This window comes from Procambarus clarkii, chromosome 71 (assembly GCF_040958095.1).
Source record: "Procambarus clarkii isolate CNS0578487 chromosome 71, FALCON_Pclarkii_2.0, whole genome shotgun sequence".
Lineage (NCBI taxonomy): Eukaryota > Metazoa > Arthropoda > Malacostraca > Decapoda > Cambaridae > Procambarus > Procambarus clarkii.
This window is the reverse complement of record NC_091220.1, coordinates 18339199-18366768: the sequence shown is the minus strand read 5'-3', so window position 1 is coordinate 18366768 and position 27570 is coordinate 18339199. Positions and strand designations below refer to the sequence as shown.

Sequence of the window (27570 nt, the reverse complement as noted above, 5' to 3'; positions counted from 1 at the left end):
AATTGGAACATAGATAATTTATTTTTATTATTTCCTGGTATTATATCTACGTATATTCCCAAAGCTTTCATACACCTGATGCTTCTCTTCACCTAGCAATAATTAAACTGTATTCGGTGAGTAAAAGTTATTTTCAAGCAGTGTTTGTAAACAATCTCCAGTGGTGGTGGTAGTGGTGGTAGGAGACTCCAGTGGTGGTAGCAGACGCCAGTGGTGGTGGTAGCAGACTCCAGTGGTGGTAGCAGACGCCAGTGGTGGTCGTGGTGGTTGCAGCAGACTCCAGTGGTGGTAGCAGACGCCAGTGGTGGTCGTGGTGGTGGTAGCAGACTCCAGTGGTGGTAGCAGACGCCAGTGGTGGTCGTGGTGGTGGTAGCAGACTCCAGTGGTGGTAGCAGACGCCAGTGGTGGTCGTGGTGGTGGTAGCAGACTCCAGTGGTGGTGGTAGCAGACTCTGGTGGTGGTAGCAGACTCTAGTGGTGGTAGGAGACTCCAGTGGTGGTGGTAGCAGACTCTAGTGGTGGTAGGAGACTCCAGTGGTGGTAGCAGCAGACTCCAGTGGTGGTGGAAGCAGACTTCAGTGGTGGTGGTAGCAGACTCCAGTGGTGGTAGCAGACTCCAGTGGTGGTAGTAGTGTGTGGAGGAGGATGATGGCGGGCGGCGTGGTGGTGAGCAAGAAGTATGTCTCCAGGAAGGTGAAGTGTGTGAGGTGGAAGCCGCCGCTCTCTGACTATGGCAGGACAGACACCTTCGTCAGCGGCACCTGGGACGACACGGTGGGTTCCCCTAGGGTCCTGGCACGACATGGTGGGTCCCCCTGGGGTCCTGGGACGACACGGTGGGTCCCCCTGGGGTCCTGGGACGACACGGTGGGTCCCCCTGGGGTCCTGGGACGACACGGTGGGTCCCCCTGGGGTCCTGGGACGACATGGTGGGTCCCCCTGGGGTCCTGGCACGACACGGTGGGTCCCCCTGGGGTCCTGGGACGACATGGTGGGTCCCCCTGGGGTCCTGGGACGACACGGTGGGTCCCCCTGGGGTCCTGGGACGACACGGTGGGTCCCCCTGGGGTCCTGGCACGACACGGTGGGTCCCCCTGGGGTCCTGGGACGACATGGTGGGTCCCCCTGGGGTCCTGGCACGACACGGTGGGTCCCCCTGGGGTCCTGGGATGACATGGTGGGTCCCCCTGGGGTCCTGGGACGACATGGTGGGTCCCCCTGGGGTCCTGGCACGACACGGTGGGTCCCCCTGGGGTCCTGGGACGACATGGTGGGTCCCCCTGGGGTCCTGGCATGACACGGTGGGTCCCCCTGGGGTCCTGGGACGACACGGTGGGTCCCCCCTGGGGTCCTGGGACGACACGGTGGGTCCCCCTGGGGTCCCACCCACGGGGACCCAGTGTTATAACCATAAAGGCTTGGCACTTTCTTCTGATAGTTCCCTTTCCCTTGATAAATTGAGGGGGGGGATATATGACAAGCCACCAGCTTCCTGTCCTCATCGAGGCCACTAAAGAGATAGTGGCCCTCTTGTAAATTCAGATAAATTGAAGAGTATTGATGTCATATGTTGCTTTTACAGGATAATGTTGTCGAAGTATGGCACGTCCCGGAGTCGGATGACGACCCGACACAAATACATCAGCTGCCTCACCCAGGCAGTGTCAGTGACATACAGGTAGTGTATATAATTATATAAAAAAAAACTTATCGAACATGGCTTAGGGTTAACCGTTTTGCTTCATTCATATGTATGCTAATGTGCAGAATGACAGCTGTCAGGTGAAATTTAGTAACATGTACAGTACTGTACAATATTGGAAACATTAGGAAATGGCATTCTTTATTGGTAAAATATTTAATACAGAACACAGTATAGATATTGAGGTTCACAGTAACAATACTGTACTGTATTTGTGTTTGAGGTAAATATGGCATAATTAAAATTTTGCATTATAAAAACATCCTTCACCTAACTACTGAATTAGTTTGATTTAAAAACCTAATGTTTTGTTCCCATAAATAAACACGTTTTTATTTTATTGTTATAGTACATCACACGGGACATGCTTGCAGTGGGCGGCAACCTCGGTGACGTAAAGCTGTACCAACATGACGGCAACAATCACCTGGAGGAAAAAATGTCTTGGGACAGAGCGCACACATTTATGGGAGGTAGGTCTCTATGGCACGTATGATACAGCATTGGAGTGGTCTGGAGTGGCCTCACCCCAGGTTATCTTGAGATGATTTCTGGGCTTTAGTGTCCCCGCGGCCCAGTCCTCGACCAGGCCTCCACCCCCAGGAAGCAGCCCGTGACAGCTGACTAACACCCAGGTACCTATTTTACTGCTAGGTAACACCTGATTCCAGGTGAACACACTCCAGACCGACAACCAGAGCGCAACTCCATAGTCTCCCGAGACTGATGGATGCCTACTACTACTACAGTACATATTAATATACTGTACAGTACAGTAATTCTATTGTTATGAATTTAGAGAAATATGTCGGTTATTAAAAATTTGGGGGAAGATGGCGTGTTTCAGTTTGAGTTACTTGTAGCATCATGCCGTCTTCAGTTGGTCAAAGCTGTCATGTGTTACTTTTGAGTTTGTTATTTTGGAAGTGTAAAGTCATGTGTGTATCAGAATTTATAATGTGAGAATCTTCTGGCACAAAATTAAGTTCAGTGTTTATAATTTGTTTTATTTGACTATATCAACAGAAAATTTTTAATTAATTCCTTTAGGGGAAAGAGTTACAGTTGTGTAATAATTTAGTTAGGAACACTTTAAGTAAAATTGCACTTATTTGCATATAAGAGTTTCAATTAACACCACAACTATTTGTAATTGAGGGATTCAAACAAACCATTTAGATGTGTGCATTATGTATATTTATAATGCATGAAATGGAACATATACAACATAGATACAATTATCATTTGCCTAAAATGAAGTCCGAGCTTAACCTCACAGTGGATGTGGGCACATGAGAACACAACTCGTAATCATGCCGCCTCCGACAAGATACAACTCTGTTGAGGTTGTGAGATTCACGGGTGGAACCAAGCTATGCTTGCTAAAGTACAGGAGAGCTATGCTTTTCTGTACTTTACATTACATGTAGTACAGTACAATACTGTATTACATTACACTAACATTCTCTCCTGTATATAACATGCTTACAAAAAATGACAATTGCTAAAAATTCAGTTGACAATAAAATTAAAACAAATAAAAGATATACATTATAGGTTATTTGCTGCTAGCTCGAGGTTGTTAAATAACAATTTCTCAGTTATTATGTTTGTGAGTAAATTGCCAGCATGTTTAACCTTATAATACTGTACCACTTTGTTAGAGTAATGACTCTGACTTTAGTATGGCTTTGTTCCTTATTATTTTGTCTTCTGGACATTGCAGTTTTTCTGAGCTGATGAATCAATTAATGAATCATGAAAGTAATTGTTATTTATGCAAATAAATCATTTTCTTTTAAGTTGTTGCTTGGAACACCAACCTTTTTAAATTTATTTTCGTAATGGAATCTTTTTTGGCCCCGAGACATGCAGATCTCTTCATCTCTCTCCATATAGGCCAAAGCAAAACCTAACAATATAAATATGGAATTATAAATTTTTATACAAAAGTGTTAAATATACCACGCAAGTCTTATGCCGTACAGTCTAGTTTTGCTTGGGCAACTACCATCATTATTGTATGATGGTGGATCAGAAGTTGAAGTACGCTGACTTCATGACTGCTAGGTGATACCACTGAGCTGTGGGAGCCATATAGGCACCACCAGTATTGAAATAATGGCACAAAATGTAAAATTGTTATGTAGTGATGTCTGTAGTCACCTAGGAAATAAATACACGACAATGGAAGGAATCCAAGGGTTAATGCTTTATACTACAAATGCACTGTAAATTTACCATTTCTTGGCAGGTCCTGCTCCATGCACCGCCCTGGCCACCAATGGAGATCAAATCGCTTCGGTTGGTGAAGACGGAAAACTTGTCATCATTAATCCAAATCAGAAAAATCCTATCAGAAACATAGGTAATGTGCTATTGACACTTGAATCATGCCATGAAACATTTAAATGTCAATACTTGTACAATACTGTAGTGTTTTTTTTCAGATGAGATATGGAAAACTATTATTATTGTTTCTGCAACAGTAAGAACTTGGTCTTTATCTACCCTTTCATCTTTGACATGCCAAGTATATTTATGTATATTCATAAATTTAAAATGTATGAAATACTTGGCACAGCATGTGCATCTGTCACATTATGCTCCAGGGCCTGTCCTTCACTATTATTCATATCACCCATAATAATGATCACTACATTTTGGTATCATATTCTCTCTCTCTCCAACCTCCACAGAAAACTTTAATTATCCCTTCTGTTGCCATACAGTGTATATGCAGTCACCACAACTTAACAGAAGCCATCTTAACCCTTACAAACTGTGAATTTCACATGCAAACACCTTGTTCTGTGCCACAAAAAGTAATTTATTGCCCCCATACTACTATTCTTTCATTAACAAGCTGACTCTCTCCTTATTCATTTCCCTCTCCATCACAGTTTCTTATTTTCAAGCGGCATTATTAAATATTAGTTATTAGAATAAGCAAGATGATGTGATAATTTAAGCATTTGTTGAAATCAAGAATCTGGTGGCAACTTGCATGCGCAGCCCCTTTACAAATAATGGGCTTTGAATGTACAGTATATGAAGACTGCATAATCTACTCTCCCATACACACTGGAATCATACTTTAGTGGGTAACCATGTGGGATAATGCGGATACTGAAGAAAGTTGATTATTCATTTATCAGTGATGTAGGGGAGAGAAATTTGTATTTCCCAGTCACAGTTATGCTCTATAAAGTAAATTTGTACACTTGCAACTGATGGAGAACATTTGGACGGTGCCCTAATACTAGAATATAATTCATAAAGTGTTTAAACCACAAGGAAAACAACAACAACATGCAGGTAGGACACCCGGGGCATGTATACATTTGGTTATGTTATGTATTAAGACTTTTGTGAGTAATGGACTACATGAATAAAGAGTTCTGACTATAGGTAAAGATGGGCAGGTTTATTTGACTTCTGTTGTAATGTTTTAATAAGCTTGCACAGTACTGTTAATATTAAGAACTGCTTTTAATAAGTTTGCGCAGTATTGATAATATTAAGAACTGTTTTAACGAAGTGCTTTGAGTGTGGTAGTATGGCAGCTCTAGTGCTACAGTTGATATAACAATGAGCGGTTGTGTGTCCACTCGTGCTCCATTTATACCTGACCCCATTCTTGAATAGCTTCTCTTTCAGTTTTCTGCCAAATGAACTAACGGGAACCTATTACACATTATAATCTTTTACCTTTATTTCTTTTGATTTCTAGAAAGTGTGGGTGGATGCAGTGTGTATGCTGTGGTGTACGTGAGAGCTAGCGAGGTTGTAACGGCTAATATGCAAGGGCACCTCAAGTTGTGGGACCTTCGAGCATCTCAACCAGCCAAGGCCACTCTTCTCAGTCCGGACCAGGTTCATATCAACTCGAGATTTTGTAAATTATTACTTAAATTTTAAATGGCATGATCAGTGTATTTAAGGAACGTGCCAGTGCAGATTTCTTGAGCAATATTAGTGCCATACCAGATCTATCTTGAGGTTATCTTGAGATGATTTCGGGGCTTTAGTGTCCCCGCGGCCCGGTCTTCGACCAGGCCTCCACCCCCCAGGAAGCAGCCCGTGACAGCTGACTAACACCCAGGTACCTATTTTACTGCTAGGTAACAAGGGCATAGGGTGAAAGAAACTCTGCCCATTGTTTCTCGCCGGCGCCTGGGATCGAACCCAGGCCCACAGGATCACAAGTCCAGCGTGCTGTCCGCTCGGCTCCCCTACAGATATACAACAGTATCTAAAGATATACAACAGTATCTACAGATATACAACAGTATCTACAGATATACAACAGTATCTACAGATTTACAACAGTATCTACAGATATACAACAGTAACAATATCTCAGATATACAACTTTTTATTTTAACTTTTTTCTGCCACGTCATTGCGTATAGACACTGGTGTGCAATCCATGGCCATGATATGAGGGACAGTTTCACAGCAGTTATCTTGGGTAAAAGAATGTTTGCCTAAGCAAGGACTCAATTGCAAGATACCTTAGCACTTATGGCTGTCCTTCAGCACAAGATGACTTACGTGAAGCTAGATACAATTTCTCAATTGCGTAAAATTGTTTCACACAAAATGAACCTAGAGGAGAGATTCTGGCAGTTTTGGATTTTGTGCATCAAATTTGTGATTGGCTAGATTTTAATTTGGAAGCAAAGGTATGCAGATATCAAGAGAAAAGGTTACACTAAACAGTGGGGTTATCTAAATAAATAGTTGTTTAATGATAACAATCAGCTTTTTATACATAGATTAGGATATTCATGTTAATGTAGTGTCATGAAAAGTCATAAAAAATCTTCCAAGCATGTTGCTTTCTTTTGATAATTGCTTACTTGTTGTTACTGTGCAACAATGATCAGCCAGAGCCACCAAAACAAAAGTAAAAACTAATTATAATATTTATAGCCACTTGTATGTGGTTTATATATTGTTATGTATATACTATTCATATATTCAATAATTTGATTTACATGCAATAAGTTATCCAAATGTGCACAAAACTATTTTTTTCCAAAGGAAGTCTCAAGTATTTGATGTATTGCTCAAAAAGGCAAAATGTCTAATCCCACTTTTTTTCTGAAAAGTCACACCTCTTGTAGAATGTATTATTTCAAGATCAAAATATTGCTTTTAAGCAAATCCTTTGGATCATACGTCCCTTGATAGAATCTACGGGGACAGACTTTGGTATTGCTCATCTTGGCACCCTGAACAATATCAAAGATCTGTTGCACACTGTAGCCATAATGGCTCAACACTTTTTATGATTACCGATGAATATTTTTTGACAGATTGCCGTGTGTGACCTTGCTGGCCACCCAACACAGCAACACCTGGTGGCTGCAGGAGGGGAGGACGGAGCTCTGGCTATATGGGACATGCGTAATATCAACCAACCCTTCACCATAATATCTGCTCACAATGGACCAAGTAAGTGTGTTCCTCTGACCATTATTCATTGATCTTACTTTATGAATATCTATGATGATTGATGACAGGCCACCAAACTTTCAAACCACCTCTCTCTCTACACCCACATCCTCTTCCATTGATTGATTGATGAAGTTTAAGCCACCCAAAAGGTGGCACGGGCATGAATAGCCCGTAAGTGGTGGCCCTTTTGAGCCATTGAGTATCAAGAGCTGATACTGGAGATCTGTGGAGGTGCAACTGCACCCTGCGTGACGGGAGATGTCTCCCCCCGTGTCCTCTTCCAGAATTTCATCTCCCCATCCCTCTACCTCCCCCATCCTTTCCAAACCGTTTGGACATCAAGTAAAGTCAAGATGATTCTTTGCCAGTGTGTGTGTCAAGTTCCGAGTCTTGAGGAAACTGCAGGTCTAATAGTTCTAACAAGGCAGCTCTTATACAATTACTTGTGTCTGGAGGCTGAGCTAATATTTTCTTAAATAATGCAGGGTTGTACATTGGTATGTTGCATTTGAAATATTTTGTATACATGGCATTATTCAAAATACTGAAGTTACAAAAAACTAGTCCTGATAGTTTAACAAGACATCTCTTCTATACTAGAGACATAATGTAAAGTGAAACCATTTGATTTTAGCATACTAGCATGACTGGTTATTCCCACTTTGGTTTGTTCCTTATTTGGACCATATCTTACCCAAAACATCATTATACCCCTGTACTAGTACTTACCTCCTGGTAACCCACACCCACTTTACTCATTTTTTATTAGGGCCAGCAAATAACACACCCTGAGCTTTTGAGGATGAGTGTCATGAAAATAAATTTATTACGATATCTTCATTTTACAAATTTCATGTTCTTAAAAATTTAGTTGTAATTATCTTTCATCATCGAGCGTCCCGCATCAACATCCTTTACCCGTTACGTAAATGTTACACAACCTGTCATTTGTGTCCTTTTACAAATTACGTCGCTTTTTGCTCGAATGCGCACTCGGGCTAAATTTACGCAATTCAAGATGAAATCGGCTCGCAAAATTAGTGTACTGTCCCGTTTTCTATTTTGGGTCTTCTGGCTTAGACTATTAAGTTAGGAGAGGTCACGAAAACCGTTAATTGAAAGTTTCATGTTGACGTCTTAGAACTTCCTGCCCTCCTAACCTGCCTGAGGATCCTTAACTTGCCATTTCTGAAAAAAAAAAAAATTTTAATTTTCAAATTATGGCCTTTTTGGGCGTAGTGCAAAATAGCAGTTACGTAATTTGTAGGAGGACAGGTTGGACTACACGTTAAAAAAGAAAAAAAAAAAAGCGCTGTGGTGAAAGTGGTGCCTTAAGGCAATCTCTGGTTATGCTACAAACTTACAGAAAACAATTCTCTACTACCATGAAAAAGTAATGGATAAACATTTTAATATTGTGTATGATTGAAGTTGGACAACTTCTTAGATTTCTCTTGTTTCAGTTAGTGAAGTATGTTTCCATCCTGGTGCACCTGAGCATGTGTTTACCTGTGGGCTTGATGGTCAGCTGCTGCACTGGGATGCTTCTGCCTCTGCTAGACCCACACACGTCCCCTTCAAAAGTACCCGAGAACCGTTAGGTGAGAACTGTTATGGCGACATTTTAGTAATACTGGAGAGATCATTATAGAGCTAGCTACCTTGTCACCAGGTATAGGAAATGGACAAAGTTCCCTTAAATGATTTTAAGTGTTGATCTGTTATTAAAAAACTAAATGGTACAATATTTACAGGAGGAAGTGTTACCGTGTGGTTGAGTAGTGATGTCGCTCGAGGAGCTATAGACACCACAAATGTGATCCCACATTCACCTCTACCCATCAACTCCCTTGATGTAGAAGGCTCCACTCTGGTTGCTGGCTCTGACAACGAGGCAATTTACACAGTTCGGCAAGTTCTACTTTACTGAAAAACTTATTCTGAGAAAATGTTAAGTGTCCTATTCCAGTTTGAATAATAAAGTTTTGTAGCATTTGAGACTATGTATCCAAAAGATTTACCTTGTCATTGCTTGAACATTTAAAAAAAATACTTATTAAAAGAAGGCACCAAGCTTGGAAGACTGTCAGTATTGCAGGATATTCATAAGTGCTAAAGGTCTTAAAGATTACAAATGGGACCGAGGGCCAAGGTGAAGAATGAAACAGAGGGCAGGAGGGGTTTGCATCCGTTATAAAAGGGTGAAGAGGTAGAGAAGCAGTTACTAGTAGGGTGAATAGGGAAAAGCTTGGAAGTAAGGACACACATACAGGGTGGAGAAACACTCCCAGCATCAGAGTACAGAGGGGCATTAGAAGGTGTGATTAGACTTTCAAATGTTCTGGAATCTAGGATTGATGGTATGGCAGAAGAAAGTTCATAATGTACTATACAAGAATAATTGAATGCCAAAGAAGAGGCCACCTTGAGGCTACCTTGGCGATTCCGGGGCTCAGCGACCCCGTGGTCTGGTCGTCGACCAGGCCTCGTTGCTGGACTGGTCAACTAGGCTGTTGGACGCGGCTGCTCGCAGCCTGACGTATGAGTCACAGCCTGGTTGATCAGGTATCCTTTGGAGATGTTCGTCAAGTTCTCTCTTGAACACTGAGGGGACGGCCAGTTATGTCCCTTATGTGCAGTGGAAGCGTGTTGAACAGTCTCGGGCCTCTGATGTTGATAGAGTTCTCTCAGAGTACCTGTTGCACTTCTGTTCTTCAATGGGGTTATTCTGAACATCCTGCCATACCTTCTGGTCTCATGTGCTGTTATTTCTGTGTGCAGGTTTGGGACCAGCCCCTTTACTATTTTCCATGTATAAATTTTGATGTACCTCTCCTGCCTGCACTCGAGAGAATGATCAAGCCAAGATATTTAACTTGGCATCTTGCCTCGGGGAAGGATATATAGTCTTTCACAGGTTGAGGATGGCCTGCCTGTTCAAATTTATATTGCATACATAACCTAAAAGGACAAGAAGGGCTTCACTGTAGTTAATACAGTGAGCAAGTGAAGAACAATCAAGCTTCTTATGGCCCGATTCACCACATTAAAGAACACAATACTACAAGTTGAAGTTCCATGTTCCAGCACATCTTGCAAAGGCACAGAGGGAATGTATTTCTACAAGGTACATTTGGCATAGCAATAATAGAGTGGGAGGGTAAGACTTAAGTGATCTAAACATGAAAGGATTTAGAATGTCTGCCACAAGGGTCATGTGTTTGTATTAACCTGGAGGACAAAATTTCCTGGAATGGAATTTTAGGGCGACCGAATTGTGTGTGGCAATCATGGTCCCCCATTTCTTGTTATAAATTTTGGTGGTAAAATGACATTGCTGATAGTGACATTCAAATGTACATTCTTCGGTACACAAACTAGGACCTTACCAATGCAAGAGGGTAACTAGGCAGTCAGCCACAAATCAGCAAAGGGAATCATAACTGCACCAGACTGGTTGAGCTGAGTGCCAACATTCAAATCAACTGACTGAACATGATAATACATGTGAAAATCAGCAATAGTTGATTAATTTTGCCCATGTAGGTAGATCAAACAAATGGTGGAATGTAAGAATATACTAGGAAATGGTATGCATTTAAGTGAAATTATGACAGCATGTTTTCCTAGTAGTGAGGGAAAAATTAAGTGCCAGGGAAAGTGTTGCCCGGCCATTGAACTGGCTAGGGTAGGGGAAGCCAGGCTGATCCAACTTGAGGGTTTAGTTGTCCATCACACAAAGTCTGAGAGCAAGTACTAGTATGTTCCTTATCCTTGAGCGAGTTAGAGGGGTCGGGCCCCAGAGCCGTGGAATACCACCACCTAGGGAGCGAGGGAGGCTCGGCACGAGGCAGTGCAAGAAAGTGGGTGTTATCCCAAGCAATTCTTCCCCTTTTTGACATTCTCTAATGCAGGGTCAAAGGCTCTCATGCCCCAGTCCTGCCACCCAAAAAATAGAGTGGAACATCAGGCTTCCCCACCGAGACAGACAAGAGGAAGCCAAATACAAACTATGGACTTTTGCACCCCACACAGTACAATTCATTTTAAAGAGGGTTCAATTAAGGAACACTGCAACAAAACCCAAACTTTTTTTTAGGCCTAATAGCATGTTAGTATTAAAAGCCTAAAATGGCATATTATAGCAAAAGTTGGTTTATATTGGGTCTAGGACAGGTTAAGCTTGTAGTTACTGTCCCACTGTTTACCAGGCCAATAGTATGAACCTTTGTTTTATTACGACAGTATATTTTTGTATAGTCAATTCATAGTAGATACAAGTACTGTACTGTCATTTTTGGGGACTACTTACTGCAAATGCTACACAGATTACATTTATAAATTCAGCAAGCAATAATGTAGGACATCTACCTTTATTTTCTTGTTAAAATTTAAAGCTTTTACCACGAAAATTAAACAAGTTTATAAAAACAATAAATTTATTAATGATCATTTAAATTAAAATTCTTTGTTACTGTTTCGTCAAATGAACTACAGTACACTGCACTTCATGTTTTTCCACGTCAATATCCGAGCCAAACTTTTTGCAGCGGTAGACAATGAATTATCACATTTCTCCTTTGGCTCAACTATACAAATTCAGGTGTTTAATTCCATTTCACCTAGATTGTATATTTATTATAATATGTAGTAAATAAACCAGACAAGATGCATCACAAACTACAAATAATTGGTCCCTTTTCACAGTGACAAAAATTATTTATATACGTATATATATAAAAAAAAAATCACGACGTAATCCTGGTGTGTAAATAGTAGTCGAGGATCAGCCATAACCCAATACCTGTAGGTAGTACGACCCATAAGTGGTAAACTGTTCAGGTAATTTAACGAACTGTGCCAGTCATGCTTGACTGGGATTAAGCACATTAAGGCATTGCAAGAGCTTTATGAATTTGATATAAAAACCAAATCTAAAGATTAATCGATTAAAACCAAAATAAAATGGAAGCTCTCTATGATACACACTAGAGTGAATGCTTTACATTCCAGTCATTTAGGTAGGGTAGTATGTTGCCGACAAAATGTACCCTACAAGACATTTAGTTCCAGTTCAGCACTTTGCTAACTTCACACTACCGTTTTATCATTAATCTTATTTTCCTGTTCACAATTTTAACCAATGTCAAAGCCTTTTTCAGCTGTCTTTTTTCATATTTTTTGATCGATTTTCATCACTGTAATCAGTTCTCAAATCAATGTCATCAAGTGATAACGTGTGACCACCTACATCATCCTCTTCAAGTTTCACATCGGCTGGCATGTCATTCTTGTGTCGTTCAAAATATGCCTGAAATTTAAACAGTTTTGTATTACTATATATCAAGCAAATATAGATAATTAACTGCATTAAGAAAATATACTAAAGGCTCAATGAACTATGATGCAGGTGTAATAGAAAACTTAATCCTGTAATTTATTTAATAATATCTCAAACATTTTGAAAGTTGTATTAATTGTTATGATGAAAACTACAAGATTTGACTGGATAGAGGAAGGGAACCATCAGGAGAAAGCACCAAGTCATTACGACTTGACCGGATAGATAGTCATGATTGCTACATTAGTTTATAAAGTCATTTCAAGGATAAGACATGGTCCATCAAAGGAATATCAACAGGTTTAGGGGTAAATGAAAGTGTTGGAATCTGCCTAGCAGTCCTAACAAAGATGCTTCATAGTTCGTGTACAGTACCTACATACTCGTCTCTACTTTCTTTGCTACAAGAATGTTAAAGCTAGAGTCGGCCCAATTTCAAAGTTCAACATGTATCTCTACCTATCCCTGAATTATTCCCTGTATACTCCTCGATAATAAGTTACCGGCAAGATGATATTTAGTGCAAGGTTGAAAGTGAAAACAAACATGAGGAAAAAAGAGAGTAGCAATAGTTGCGTAAAAAACCAGCGTCAAATGTAACTCCATTTTCTGGGCGAGCCCCGGAGGCTCCCTGAAGCTTACGCAGCTCCTTAAAAAAAAAAGCGGGGATTTGGTACCTAGCTATAACTTCATGACTTAAGACATCTACTGCACAGGGGGGAAAAAAATGAGAGCACTTGCCTTTGCTGCAATTTGATGTAACTGCTCCGCACCAGCTTTACCCGTCTGCTGAACCAACGTCGCCAACACAGAACTCTCGTTTTGTAATAGGATGTGTGGCTCTTCAAATTCCTGAGGAAATAATACTATATTAGGAAAGTTACATAACTACAAGCATTTTAATTAGCAGTAATACATCACCTTTTTGGGGGTTTATTTATTTCTAACTTTAACTGACACCACTTAATTTATTGCTTGTATATACTGTATATATATATTTAACAAATTACTAAATCTCAACACTGAATTGAATCTGTTTGAATCTGTCACTCAGGATCTCTAACCCTGTCCATGGAGGACAGAAGAAAATGTATATATGCTGGTTAGCATTGTAAATGTGTGGCCACGTCTGTGGTAGAGAAAAACTCAGGATATAGACACTAATATAATAATGCAATATGCACCAAAAAGTTTTCCCCAAACATGTAGTTTGCTTCAATATGGAAACAAAAAAGGTGTTACTTTCCATTCAGTGCTTTTGCAAATGTTTTGATAACAAAAGTGTGCCGCTTGTTAGGTTCCTTTGGTGCAGACCCATCATAGTTGGTGAAATAAAGATCTCTGTAGACATTGGAGTGGAAAAATATATTGCTCCGATAATATTTTTAGGGACATTCACAGATGGGCACAACACATGGGGCTCTAGGAAGGCGACTGAACATGCATATCATCTCTTTGTATTAATGACATCAGCGCACATCACAGTAGTATAAAACTAAGAATCGCTCGCTGTAGACTTTAAAGCGTCCCACTTTCTACCCCAAAGTAAAAAATAATGGATTGAATCCAAAGGATCTACTGTACAGTATTTAAAAAGAAATGGGACTCACCACAATGCTACCAGCTTTAAGCACCATTACACGATCACTGTCCATTATTGTATGCAAGCGATGAGCAATGGTGAGTACTGTGCAGTCCTTAAACTTTGACCTAATTGTTTGTTGAATTAATCCATCAGTTCTGAAAACAAGAAGAGTATTAACAATCACACATACAGTGTAGATCAGGGGGGGGGGGGTGGCAAACCTTAGGCACACATGCCCAGAGTGGCACATGAGCAAATTTTCCTTGTAATTACCCAAGTGTAACTACAGGACAAGAGCTGTGCTTGTGGTGTCCTGTCTTTCCAGCACCGGTATCTAACGCAGTCAAATTAATATTGAACCGACTGTTTGACCGCCACAACCTTCTCATTTAACTTGTTCCAAACGTCTATCATTGTTTGCCAAAACCGTCTTATAATTCTAGGCAGCTTTGTTTAGTTTAAAGGAAGAATATGCAAATGGGTTCAACCGATGACTGTTCGGGCCCCGACGGCAGACCCTGCTACTTGACAAACTGGTAAGTGTACCCAGCACGATTGATAAATAAGCAGGTTTTTGTGTGAAAGAAAATATGTTGGACATCTACAGAGAGGCTTTCATTGTTTTGTACACAAGGAGGACTTGTGTACATTATTTTTATTACAGTATTATTATTTACTTTCATATTCATATTTTGGCTTTGCTGACAAGTTTTCATAGGCTTATTTCATAAATACTGAATGCTATTTTTATCTTATTTAACACATTTTCTTCAGATTTCGATTGTATACCATCAAATTTATGCCTAGCATGCTTAAAGTTGGGTTTTATAATTCATATTTTTAGAACACTTTCTGCAAAGCATACTTTGTGCCAGAACATCTGTAAGAACAAAAAAAATAAAATTCTGATTCAGGAATTCTTAGGAAATCTCACTTGTTACTCCTAAGTCGCTATTGTTAATGTACACTGGAGAGTGACCGAGGAAACTTTACCATATACGCACCTTGGATCAACATTTGCCGTGGCTTCGTCGAGAACAAGAACCCTATTGTGTCTGAGAATGGCCCGAGCCAGACACACAAGCTGCCGCTGCCCAACACTGAGATTGGTGCCACCTTCCGCCATTTGTGCTTCAAGACCGCCCTCGAGGTCGGAAATTGCATCCTTAAGCTGAACCTGTGCAAAGTAAATGTTTTTCCATCAATTAAAGTTGAAAAGAAGACTTGTATTTCTCAAAAATTAAAATGCTAGTTCAAATCAAATATAAAAACTTATTTAACACTTTGTCACCTGTCTCTCACCTGTATCAAAAGAAGGCACCAAGCCAGGAAGGCTATTTAAGACCGTCAAAAGTGTGGGATATTCAAAAGGCGCTAAATATCACTAAGGATGCCAATACGAGAACAAAAGCGCACAAGGCGAACATACAAAGGTAGCCGATTCACCAAGGATACTATCGAGGGACAGGATATAATTGGCAAGATTCGCCATTATAATCCCAAACCAGCATGCCGCCACCTTTGAGAAGAGAAGGTATCAGATAGAAACAACAAACAGATTAAGATTAGATACCTAAAAAGATGTCTTGCACATTGCACACTAAAAATCACTAGAATCGTTATCATACCCCAATATATTCACAGCAGCACCCAATCACTTCATATAATGAGGGGCACCATGCCTCCTGCGAGCTGTCGAGTCTAAGCTAGTGTAGTCCACAACTGGCAGGTAAACATGTCTACTAACTTAGACATTAAGAGCACTGAATCATCAGGTTCCATGATCTGACTTGAGCCACAACCACATCTTAATACTTTCCTGTAATGCTAATAATCCTGGGAATCTTGCCAAGTTTAGAACTTGGGTACCAAGATATCCTTCATGTATACTTGAAGCAAACATGGTCCTTACATACATTACATTAACATCCTTGTTCTGATGGAATCTTGACTTTTCATCTTTTATTCTCAATTGAAATAAGTGTACTTTTATGTGCAAGCCAAGAACTTAACCATTATAATACTATACTACAAATGTTTGACACAAACATTTGTGAGAATTGTCAATGAACTGAAAGGAGTCGTCAAACCCAATTAACAATAAATGCAACAATGGGGACAAGAACTACTACATACTACAACCTTAACAATTACTCATGTTAGCAATACTTACATCTATTACATTATAAACATTCTATATTTTCTATCTTCAACTATTTAGAAATGGCATTAAAAATTATATTTATCCTTCATTCTAACACTATCTTCTCACACGTTGCTCTTAAACTTCCATAACATTCCTACTGTTATAGCTGCTCATTTATTCTCTAATCATATCATGCAGTTTATTCACTTATGAGCAGTCATAAATATAAAAAATACCTCTTCCAGTGATTTCCAAAGCTGTTCATCATGATACTGGTCGAAGGGATCCAAATTTGTTCTCATGGTACCAGAAAACAAGGTAGGATCTTGGGGGATTATCGAGATATTACCACGAACATCGTGCAGTCCAAGCTCCTGTATACAGATACTGTCAATACGAATAACGCCTGTAGGTTCAGTCAGACGGAAGAGCGAGGTCAACATGGATGACTTGCCAGCACCTGTTCTGCCCACTATCCCAATCTGAAATGTATAAGAAATATTCATACATTTCACATATTGTGTTCAATCCCTGACCATCCAAGTGGTTGGGCACCATTCCTCACACCCATTCCATCCCAAATCCTTATCCTCGCCCCTTCCAAGTACTATAGTCGTAATGGCTTGGCACTTTTCCTGAATTCCTTCCTTCCCTCCCTCATAGATTGTTTTAAGCAATTTGCCAGTCTTCTTGAATTAATATTTCTACAACTTTAGGGGGAGAAAAAAATCGGAGCATTACTTTGCTGTTAAAAAACTGGTACAGTACAGTAGTCCATATTTACAAATCATGCTGCAAAAGACCAGTTATATTTATCGAGGCCCAAGACATCCTAATACAAGCAATGGCTTCCCATTGTTAGGAACAAGTAGTGTCAGGTTTACCGAGGACTACCTTGGCCAATGACTGATCTTTCTCAGGATGCATCACATAATACTTGCCTCTCTAATACCCATTTACTACTTTAATTACTTTAATTTAATTTAATTAATTAATTTATTAATATTGTACTACCTTTTCATTTGCTCTGATGCAGAAGTTTAGATTCTTAAGTACTGGAGGCTCATTGTCACTATACTGTAAAGAGACGTCTTCGAAGGTAATGATGCCATGTTCAGGCCAGCCAGGATGTGGAAGCTTATCTGCAATTTAGGAATAAAATGAAAAATTTTAAAACTTGACAAGTCACCAGAATAATTCTACATATGCCTTGTGCAACACTACAGTCTTCAATTGGGATTTTTATAACCCCACAAAATGTAGCCCCTGGAGTGTTGGTAGGACATGACAATTTACATCTAGAAAGTAATTGTGTAGAAAGAATTCCCTATGAGGCCAGGAAGCATGGAAGAATGCAGAAAGCAGCCACATTGGAAAGTATGGGTATACTAAGTACGTTAAGAATTCCACAAAATTGTCCAAAGCTTTTTAACATCCTACCTCTTATTGTGTTAAAGCCTTTGATATCTGTTATCAGAACTATAAAAAATTGTGTTCAGACAACACACAGCCCTTCTGTTGAAAAAACCTCTTATTATACTTATTGGTTAGCTTGAGGACCTTCCCAAAATGCTGAGCATGTTAGTGGCTTTGCAAGAATGTATCATGCAATCACCAATGTATGTACTTTCACAACAGAATGTATCTTCTTGTATATAAATAAACTCATTCAAAGGGTACCTGGACCAACCAGGCAGCAGTGCCTAACCTGGACTGTTAAGCTTCAGGCACCAATTACCTAACTGATGTGACAAATAAGAAGGCATGCTCAGAAACTAGGCCACAGACACTGACCCTCATGACCTCCACAAGACTGGTAGACTTCATTTATACTCTAACCTTTTTCAGTTTCCAGAGAAGCTTCAGGTTCCAGATTTGAGTACTCTATTACACGTTCCACTGAAGTCATTTGGTTCTCCACTTCTGCTGATTGTCTTACTCCCCACTGGAACATCCCAGAGAGCATCATGGCTGACGAGATCGCCAAGCCAATATCTCCTCCAAGAGCATCTATAAAAGAGAAACCCCATTACAAGTAAGTAAGTAATTATCAAAAAAAGGCACCAAACCGGGAAGGCTATGTAGCACCATCAAATGCGCAAAATAATCAGAGGGCGCTAAATATCACCAAGGATGCCAATACGAGAACAAAAACGCATAAGGCGAACGATATCAAAAGTATCCGAGTCACCAAGAATTATATTAAGGGACAGGTGACCGCGAGGGGCAACCCCATTACAAGCATCAAATCATTTAAACAATTTAATTTATATATTTACAGAAACTTGTGCAGCACATTTCAGCCGTTCTGTTACAACAGTTCCTCTCAAATATCTCAAATTTTCCTTCTTAAAGCTATTGCTCTTCGATTACACACCAGTTTCCCCATTGGTATGTTTTATCATAACACTCAAAACTACTCACTTGACATGCCCATGAAGCTGAAGGTGACTATAGCAATGTAGACTCCAGAAATCCAGTCCAGACAAATACCAAACCATCTTGTAGTGCACAGGAACAGGAACCAGGCAGAGGAGTGTAGGTCCTGCCGAGAATACCAGATGCTTTTTCACCCATGGTTATAAACCCATGGAACTGCCTACCCGCCAAAGCAGTAAATGCCAAGACTTTAAACTTTAAAGTACATACAACTGGAAAAGATCATCAAGGCAAATGGGAGGGGGACATTTTACAAGCTGCTGGCTTCCTGTTCCAGTCGAGGCCACTAGTGTTCGTGGTGCTCGGGTATAAAAAAAAAAAAAAATTGTCACTCATTATTACATAATAAAGTATTCTAAACCATCACTTATTTTAATTTATTCATTAATAAAACCTAAAATGTACATTCATATTACAATTCTCCATAATAGGAACAAATGAATCAAATTTATGTAAAACTGTCTAAATCGACTATATCCATTTTAACGAGATGATTCATTTAAAAAAATTATTAACCCAAATCTATGCCTCTACTGCTTTAAGCTGCTATATTAGCTATCACAGTGGTGGTTGAAGTTTTATTTAAATAAAGAGAGTCCAGATACTGTAGTTATCTCACCTCGCCTGATTCCCGACTCGCCTCACCCACCTCAGTAATCTCACCTGATGATTATCAAAGTCGTCCATAAATATCTGCTGGGCTTCGAATGCTCTGATGGTTGTAAGACCTTGTAGAGAAGCACTCAGGTGTGAGAACACAGGACTGCGGGCTGTTGAGGTACAAGTAGAGAGGTAGTCAAAATGGACGAATTTAGAAACACCCCCCCCCTTCCCCCACAAGGAATTTTAATCTATGCAAACTGTTCTTTTAATTACAATTAGAGCAAGATTTATTATTGTTATAACAGCAGTGTTAAAATGATTTCGGGTTAATTTTCCCCCCAACCGCATGACGAAAATTTAAATGAAAAGCGCAGCTTTGAAACTCACTGATGCCTTCCAGACGCTTCACATCACGTGCAGTGCTGAGGTAGAAACGGCGAAGGAATACAAATATAATGCCAAGTACCACTGTGGGAAGGATGATCCAGATGTTGACAGAAGCTATCACCACAATGATACCAAGGAAGTTCAGCAGAATCTGCATGCAAGTACATTTTTATCTAAATATAAACTGAAAATACAGTAGTTCAGTATGTATAAATACTATAAACAAATAATCGATACAAAATTTAGTACAATTTATTTGTAGTATAATCTCATTTTGTGTTGTACCAAACATTAACCAACAAATCTTTTATACAGTATAATATAATCTTAGCTTTGCACTATTCCCTTACATTGCAGAACTTTGTTAACTGCATACGAATGACCAGTTCCCACTTATGTTTTTCTATTTTAAGTTACTGTATTCAATTACTACTACTATTAGTAGTGCCTTCTCTCAAATACAGAAATGTTCCAACCCTACACTGAACAGCAAGGATGATATATTTGCGAGAGAAACTGACAGGGCTAATTAGTGCAAGTGATAATTGTGTATTATCTCATGTGTGACTCACCTTTCTAGGTGAATACAGGCATAGTCTATTTGTCTTCCTTCCAAGACAAGGCTCTGAATTATGACTTGTGTGACATACCATCACAGAATCTTCAGAGGCAATATTTTTATACATCTATTTCAATCCCGAAGTATGCACATGGCAGGGTTCTTGTTATGTATAATACTACTCACATGCTACATTCAAAGCTTTATTTATAAACTACAAGCACATGCAAGCAGTTATTAAGCATTAGTAAGCACTAAGATTTCTACACTAAAATTATTAGCAACATTACTTTTGCATTATCTTCACATTTAACAGTGAGCAACAAGGATGCTATTAATTTCTAAATATAAAAGAATATTAAATACTTGTGTTAAATAAACATGGAATTTAACACTTTCGCTCGGCGACGACTCGATGACGAGTCGTCCGTGAAAAGAGCAAGTCCGGTGACGACTCGGCATCGAATCGTCGATACCAAAATTGAAAGACCTAGGACGAGAATCGAGTTTACAAAATTGAAAAGTGTAAACATTTTATCACTTGTGCGCTCCCAGGTAACACTCTCTCACTTTCTCTTAGTTGCGAATGGTAACCGGGCTTTTGGAGTTTATATGCATTTAGTACTGTAGAGAATTCTATTGCGAACACATTGATACCAAATTGAATATCTTAGGACGAGAATTGAGCTGACAAAGTTGAAAAGATTACACACTTCAGAATTTACTGCGCTCTCCCTCGCACTCCCACGGAACGCCCAAACCCATCTGGGGTAGTGGGGCGCTCAGGGGCCCAGAACGCCAAAGTGTTAATTTCTTGTTTGATTGTCCACAATGCCATTTTCCTGACTAGGTAGGAAGGGATGAACATATCAAAACACTGTAGGATAAATGCTGACAACATTCAGTACTATATGCAGTACTGTACTTCAAAACATACTTTATAAAAAATAGGGCACACCAAGGACAACGTTGACCACTGTAGAACAGGGCGATTTTGAAGTTTGGGCAAATACTTTGGTCTTGAAATAGATCTTGTAAAGCTATTTTATTTAGACCACAAGGTGAAGCTGGAAAGCGGCTATAAAATTAGCACCCACGCTAAATGTAATCTGGCACAGGCAAGACAATGCCATCAAATAACACACAGACCTGTGTGTACACATGTGCACACTTGTATGGTAAAGGAAGGGGGGGGGGGGTTAAACTAGTGGGCAAGAGTAACTATAACTGGACTAAAAGTGGATGGAATAAAGGAAATATATATATTAAATATATAAAAGGTTGTTGTGGTTGCAATTTGGTGCCATTTGCTTTCTTAGGCACTTAAATGTTTGGAAATATTTCTGCCATTTTAGATTTAGTAACAGAAAGGGAGGTTCAGAAAGGTAGAAATAAAGAAAGTAATCCAAGTTACATGAATTTCATCACGAGACCATAAATAACGTCTAGATTTCAAGACAGGGCGACTACACTTTACCTACACTTTACCCTACACTTTAAAGAAACTTGAAACATTATCAAGAACACATTCGTTCAATTTCTTTTAATTTAAAAAAATTAGGACTAGTTTATTCATTGTATCCAATAAATGATAAACAAATTCGGCATATTTACAATGGAAAATAAATTGAACTGGTTTCTGTATTAATCCATAAATAGTACCGTGGAAACCTTTTCAAATGAATACCCAGCCAATATATCAAATACATTGGAATGATTCACTTTAATACAGTACAAGATTGGTTGCAATGAAAAATAACAATAGTTTCAGAGTAACAAACTGGCACACAGTATTCACTCTTTCAGAGAAGTTAAAAAAAAAAAAAAAAAAAATTATTTCTCATTGAAATCAATTGTGGAATAAAATTTTTATATCAAAATACTGCATGTGCTAAAATGTGTATCATCTGCACTCTTAAAATAATTCTTGCTAAAAACCAGCATACACTGGATACATTGGTAATCTAGATCAAATGCAAGCAGTTCTGAAAGGAATTTGTTTTGTGAAGGCTACCAATGCACTCCACATCTGATTATACACTACAAAATTCAAAATAATGTGTAAAATTATTGTTAGTTTACCATTTACACAACAGATCCTTCTACACACTTTCTATACACCCAATTTCACCATGTTCCAAGGTTTCCTCATCATAGTACTTCCTAAATGGACATTTATATCTGAAATCAGTTTCAGTGGCCCACCATTATTGATCACATCAATCTCCTCAGCTTTGAAACATAGAAACTATTTTCAGTTTTTCATGCAGGCGATTAGTCACAATAACGTGGCTAAAGCAAGTTGACCAGACCACACATGAGAAGGTGAAGGGACGACGACGTTTCGGTCTGTCCTGGACCATTCTCAAGTCGATTGTGAGACTTTAAAACATTCTCACAATCGACTTGAGAATGGTCCAGGACAGACCGAAACGTCGTCGTCCCTTCACCTTCTAGTGTGTGGTCTGGTCAACAAATCAGTCTTTCATATTTAATCTTAAAGTAATTTACCCACATATGTATCATTATCTTATTGCTTATTATACATGTACAGTATTAGTCTTAATACTAGAGTTTACAGTTATACTTGAATGTTCTTTGGTTCAAATGCATTATTACGATAACATCCACAACCACGTTCTGTGACAAGATTACTAAATTTTATAGACTAACATTTAGTTTGGTTAAATACTAGATTACATTCAATATGGTGTGATTTTTCTACCATTCATTCTTAACTAAACTGCAATACGATGATGCACATCAGATGTCCAATTACGTTGAAAGATGCAATACAGATATTTAATTTCAAAAGTACACACATTTTATATACAATAGAAGCACTAAAAGGAAACTAATGAACACTTCCTTTCTCATTGCTGGAATTAATGACCAAATATACCACCAGGATAAAAACTCGACACGAGTACTTGTCTTCCAAGACATTGTTATAAAGTCCCCATGTTTTATTTTCTTAAATGTTCACTAATAAAATATTTACATTAAGAATAAAACTTCATAAGCAGCATACAAGGAAATTGGGTCCATTTTTTCCTACAAACAAAATTTAAAAGCCATCACAGACCATACAACCAGCAGCATCATTCTTGCATGTAACTGCTGTCTTAGGCTGTATCTTGCCATCTAAAGTACCCAATATACTAATATACTACCTACATATTTGACTATCTGCAGTAATGCTCCAGCACACGAAATACTCGCCTCTCTTTCTCTCATGTCTTTAACAAGTGATTGGAGAGACTACCCTTTACTTCAAGATAAATTTTACAGATTCTCTAATAATATAATCAAGAAATGTTTTTTCCTACTTCTCATACCTTGCACAAGGATGAAGCAGGGCTTGTGTGTTGTTTTAGATTCAGCTACTTGGAACAAAAAGTTCCAAGTAACACAGTGAGCTCACTATGGCGAGCCCATCGTATTTACCTGGCACAGGAGATGTTCAGAAGTGGGGCATTTTGTCCAATCTTATGGAGAGGAAGACTAGCACACAATCTTTGTAATACTCACAATGACGACATCAAAGACTGTAATAGGCAGCATTTCGTCTATCTGTCCGAGGTCCTTTGTGAATCTGTTAAGGATCTGACCTGAGAAGACAGGACCTTATCAGCAACAATACTCCAAAATAATGATGGAAAAATTTAGTTGGAGTGCTTTAGTCAATCTTCATTAAACTTTTTACAGCTCCCACACAGCACAGTAAAACATGTATACCCAAGAAGCAATTTCCAATGTTTGTTACTAAAAAAAAATTAATGGGTACATTAAATTTCTGAGGTACGTATTATTGTTCCCTGCATTCTTTGATGCAGCAAGGTCCTGAAAATTTACTCTGGAAGGTAGAGCGAGCTTAGGATAGGAAAATATCCTAGGAAGAAGTCTCCTACATTAAAATTTCTTTCTTTAGTGTTCTGGTCAAAGTTTGTTTTATTTTACGTTGGGATTTCAATAAATTAGCACAGGCAAACCGATACACTTGTTCAAGTGCGTGTCAATTTTTTAACCTCTGATATGCTATGGCTCTAGAAAACCCCCCATATGGTTGGGGGGCATTCTGTATCTGCCATCGACTGGGATTAGGCATCCAGAAAAGTAGGCATAACAAAACAAGCCCCACTTCTTAAAAAATTGCAACCAAAGACCGAACAGAGACAGAGCTTAACCCCTACCTACCCACTAACAAGCACACGTCATAATCCGCGCCATTTGTCCACGCAACGCTCCACTCCCCGGGAGGGGTTAGCCCTGGACCCTAGTGCAGGCTACGCCAACCCCTCAGTCCGTAGGCTGATGTGATACGGGACAGATGTCAACTCTGACCTATGCACACCTGTTGTGTTTCCCGGTTTTTGTGACACGTTGACCAGGTGTACTTTAGTGTACTGGACTGCATGCACTTGGTACTTACAGGATGCTCAGAGAAGGTAGCCCTATCCCTGGGTTGTAGGGTTGCCTTCCCTGCAGCCTTTGGAACACCACTTCCATAGGGGCTCTTGCTGCTCTGCATTTGCCTCACCCTTGGGGCCAGTAGGGGTTTTGTGGCCTTTGTTTGGCCTTGGGTAGGTAGTGGTATCATAGCTAGTTGGGATATCAAGGTACTGCATTGCTAGCTTACCTATGCTGCAGGCTGTGTTGCTGTTCCTTCTGGCGACGTACTTTTGCGGGTTTTTTTCCTTTTGTTTTTGTGCTAGGAGGGGGTCTGCCTTATTTGGTTATAGGTCCACATCGAGTATGTTGGTGGTCTCGCTTGTCTCGCAGCAGTGGTCTGGTTTGTCTCGCTGACTTTCTGGGTGCTTCTTGGGTGGTGGCAGAAATAATCAAAACTCACAAATTTTATCACAGTGACACTGTTCCATGTGCCTCTGAGCCCCTTGGAACTTTGCCTCCTCTGAGAGGGTCAGGATCTGGCTAATGGTTTCCCGTAAGCCAAAAAGAACTCTGCAACTGATGGCACCTAGGAATTTGGCATATTAACAAAGCTTCAGGGAACCACCTGGGCTCATTCAGACATTTCATTAAATGCTGTGCTTTGCACTTTTTATTATCATTAGTTAACTGAACTTATGTCAATAATTTTCAGGAAATTCACTTCAAAACAAAGGAAGAATATATGGAACAGTTATGTACCGAAACAAAATATCCACAGCAGAAACTAAACAGAATAAAGAATCATCAAGGGTTCATACAATAATGGCGGTTAATCTGACATCTGAAATTGTAAAGGGTAAGATTTTTTTTATAATATTTTTATATTGGAAATAAAGAATTTGTTAATGCAGTATTATTAAAAGAGCCAGGTGCACAATTTCTCAATCTGAGAAACTTCTTGACAATGAATATAGTAGTTCGAATGGATGTCATATCTTTAGTTTTAACACTTTTGACCGGTGGTAACGCATGTTGCATCCAAAATTAAAACGAGTTAAAATTCCATTGATCCGATCATTATGGGATGGGTTTTAAAATGTTCACCAATGTCTTTTCATTTTCTGTGATGGCCATGTGGCATCAAGGCACCGCCTGCAACGCGGTAGGCCCAGTGTTAGTGTATTGATGCTCGTGACTGCTGCGGCTTCCCCTCGCGTCCAAAATGTGCCCCCGTTCCAGCTATTTTTCCTCTGCTATATTTTCTAAAAACTACATTTACTCAATGGATAGTGATCAATGACAGCCATTCCAGGACGAAAACAATGAAAAACACGTATGAGGGTTTTTGGTAGTGTTCACCAAAAGTACAGCAAAGTAAAATTCACACCAACAAAATTCCAGGCTTTAGTTGAAGAATTTTTTGATCTTGAAAGTGCCGTAAGTGACAGTGATGTAGAGCGAGGTGGCTGGAACAGCAGGGGCCACATTCATGAAGCAGTTACGCAAATACTTACGAACGTGTACATCTTTCCTCAATCTTTGACGACTTTGGTTACATTTAAACATCTTATAAGCATGAAAACTTCTTAACCAACTGTTATTGTTATAAATAGCCTGCTGGTGCTTTGGAGCTCATTAACTGTTTTATAATTGTAAACAAAGCCACGAAAGATTGAGAAAGGATTTACAGATTCGCAAGTGTTTGCACAACTGCTTCGCGAATCTGGCCCCAGGTGAGGATGCAGATACACAAGTGGAACAAAGGAAACGAGTACGCAAACCTGACGGAACATCCTCATTGCAACAGGTCACTGAACAAACCAAAGGCATCTGACTACAATAACCACATAAAAGGTTTGATCACCTTTGTTGCCCAAAGTGTTAATAAATACGGCTTAGCATTTGTACTCGGAATATGTGAAAGTTGTAGGTCAATATGTTTTGAAATGAAATAAACAAAACCCAAAAGAACAAAATATAGGGATAAGAATAATGGGTTAGGGGATATGAGTATACTTCACATAAGGATTTATCACATAAGTGATAAAGTCCACATCTGGTCCCCATTCAGCAAAAACAACCTAAAGAGACAATAGTTTGAAATCTGTAAATAACACAACCCAAAAAATTAAGTCAAGTTATGCCACCTGCGGCCGATTTAAATGTTGACCAATTTCGTTCCAACTTCACATACTTTATGACGGGTAGGCATTCACGAAGATGTAGAAGTCTCAGCAAAATTAGACGAGAAAAAAAATCCTTACACCCCCCAATAAAAAAAAATTGGTGGACATAAATATTGCCATTGGGCAATGTATTTATGATATATAAAAATAAAGCAATAATTGTTATGTTAGTATAGTACAACCCATTAATAGATTTTATCGGTTAACAGCCACCACCATACTTCCCAGTACAGCAGCTTAATATCTACAAGCACCTACTAACCCAAGAATTAGTTTTTAAAAGAGTATTATATATATATAAAAAAAAGGGACCATGTAAACATGACCACTATCACAAACTCTCAGGTCTATATCCCCTCATATCACCAAAGCATTACTACTGTACTATACATGGAGGGCCAGCCCAACCTTCACCGAGCTAATTCAAGCATAAAAAGAATATTTTTCTTACGGAGCAGAAATCAAATATGGTTCCAGGCAGCACTTCATCAATTTGACCCATGTCTTTCGAGAACCTGTTTAGTATTTGTCCTGTAAAGACATCGAGAAACTTATGAATGTCCAAAAATTAATTACCTTAGCAACCCTTTGTGTCCTGGCATGGTACTGACATTACATTAACAGTGGACGATTCATAAGCATCATCTTTATGTATGTACTCTTCCCTAAATAATTATTATTTGAATCGGTTCCTATGAATTTGCAAAAAAATTCACTCCATTCTGCTATTCTGAAAGTATACCAGTAAGATTTTCATTCAATTTC

The 27570-nt window shown here is 39.3% G+C and overlaps 2 protein-coding genes across 2 annotated transcripts in view; one reads left to right on the top strand and one right to left on the bottom strand.

The window, feature by feature from the left end:
- Positions 1-177: 177 nt before the first annotated feature.
- Nup43 (Nucleoporin 43kD) lies at positions 178-9165 on the top strand. Its single transcript, XM_045726371.2, has 8 exons — positions 178-773; positions 1582-1677; positions 2051-2174; positions 3956-4069; positions 5435-5577; positions 7026-7164; positions 8631-8768; positions 8922-9165. Exons 1-8 carry the CDS (start codon positions 645-647, stop codon positions 9095-9097), a joined length of 1059 nt encoding a protein of 352 aa, XP_045582327.1. The 5' UTR covers positions 178-644; the 3' UTR covers positions 9098-9165.
- Positions 9166-11588: 2423 nt separating this feature from the next.
- LOC123745627 (ATP-binding cassette sub-family C member 4) overlaps positions 11589-27570 on the bottom strand; it is a 97656-nt gene continuing 81674 nt past the window's right edge. Inside the window, 11 exon segments of the mRNA XM_045726363.2 lie at positions 11589-12478; positions 13250-13360; positions 14119-14248; positions 15098-15270; positions 16476-16721; positions 17254-17381; positions 18079-18249; positions 18664-18784; positions 19342-19448; positions 19669-19819; positions 23759-23838. Of these exon segments, the coding sequence (XP_045582319.2) occupies positions 12326-12478; positions 13250-13360; positions 14119-14248; positions 15098-15270; positions 16476-16721; positions 17254-17381; positions 18079-18249; positions 18664-18784; positions 19342-19448; positions 19669-19819; positions 23759-23838 (1571 nt within the window). The 3' untranslated portion in view covers positions 11589-12325.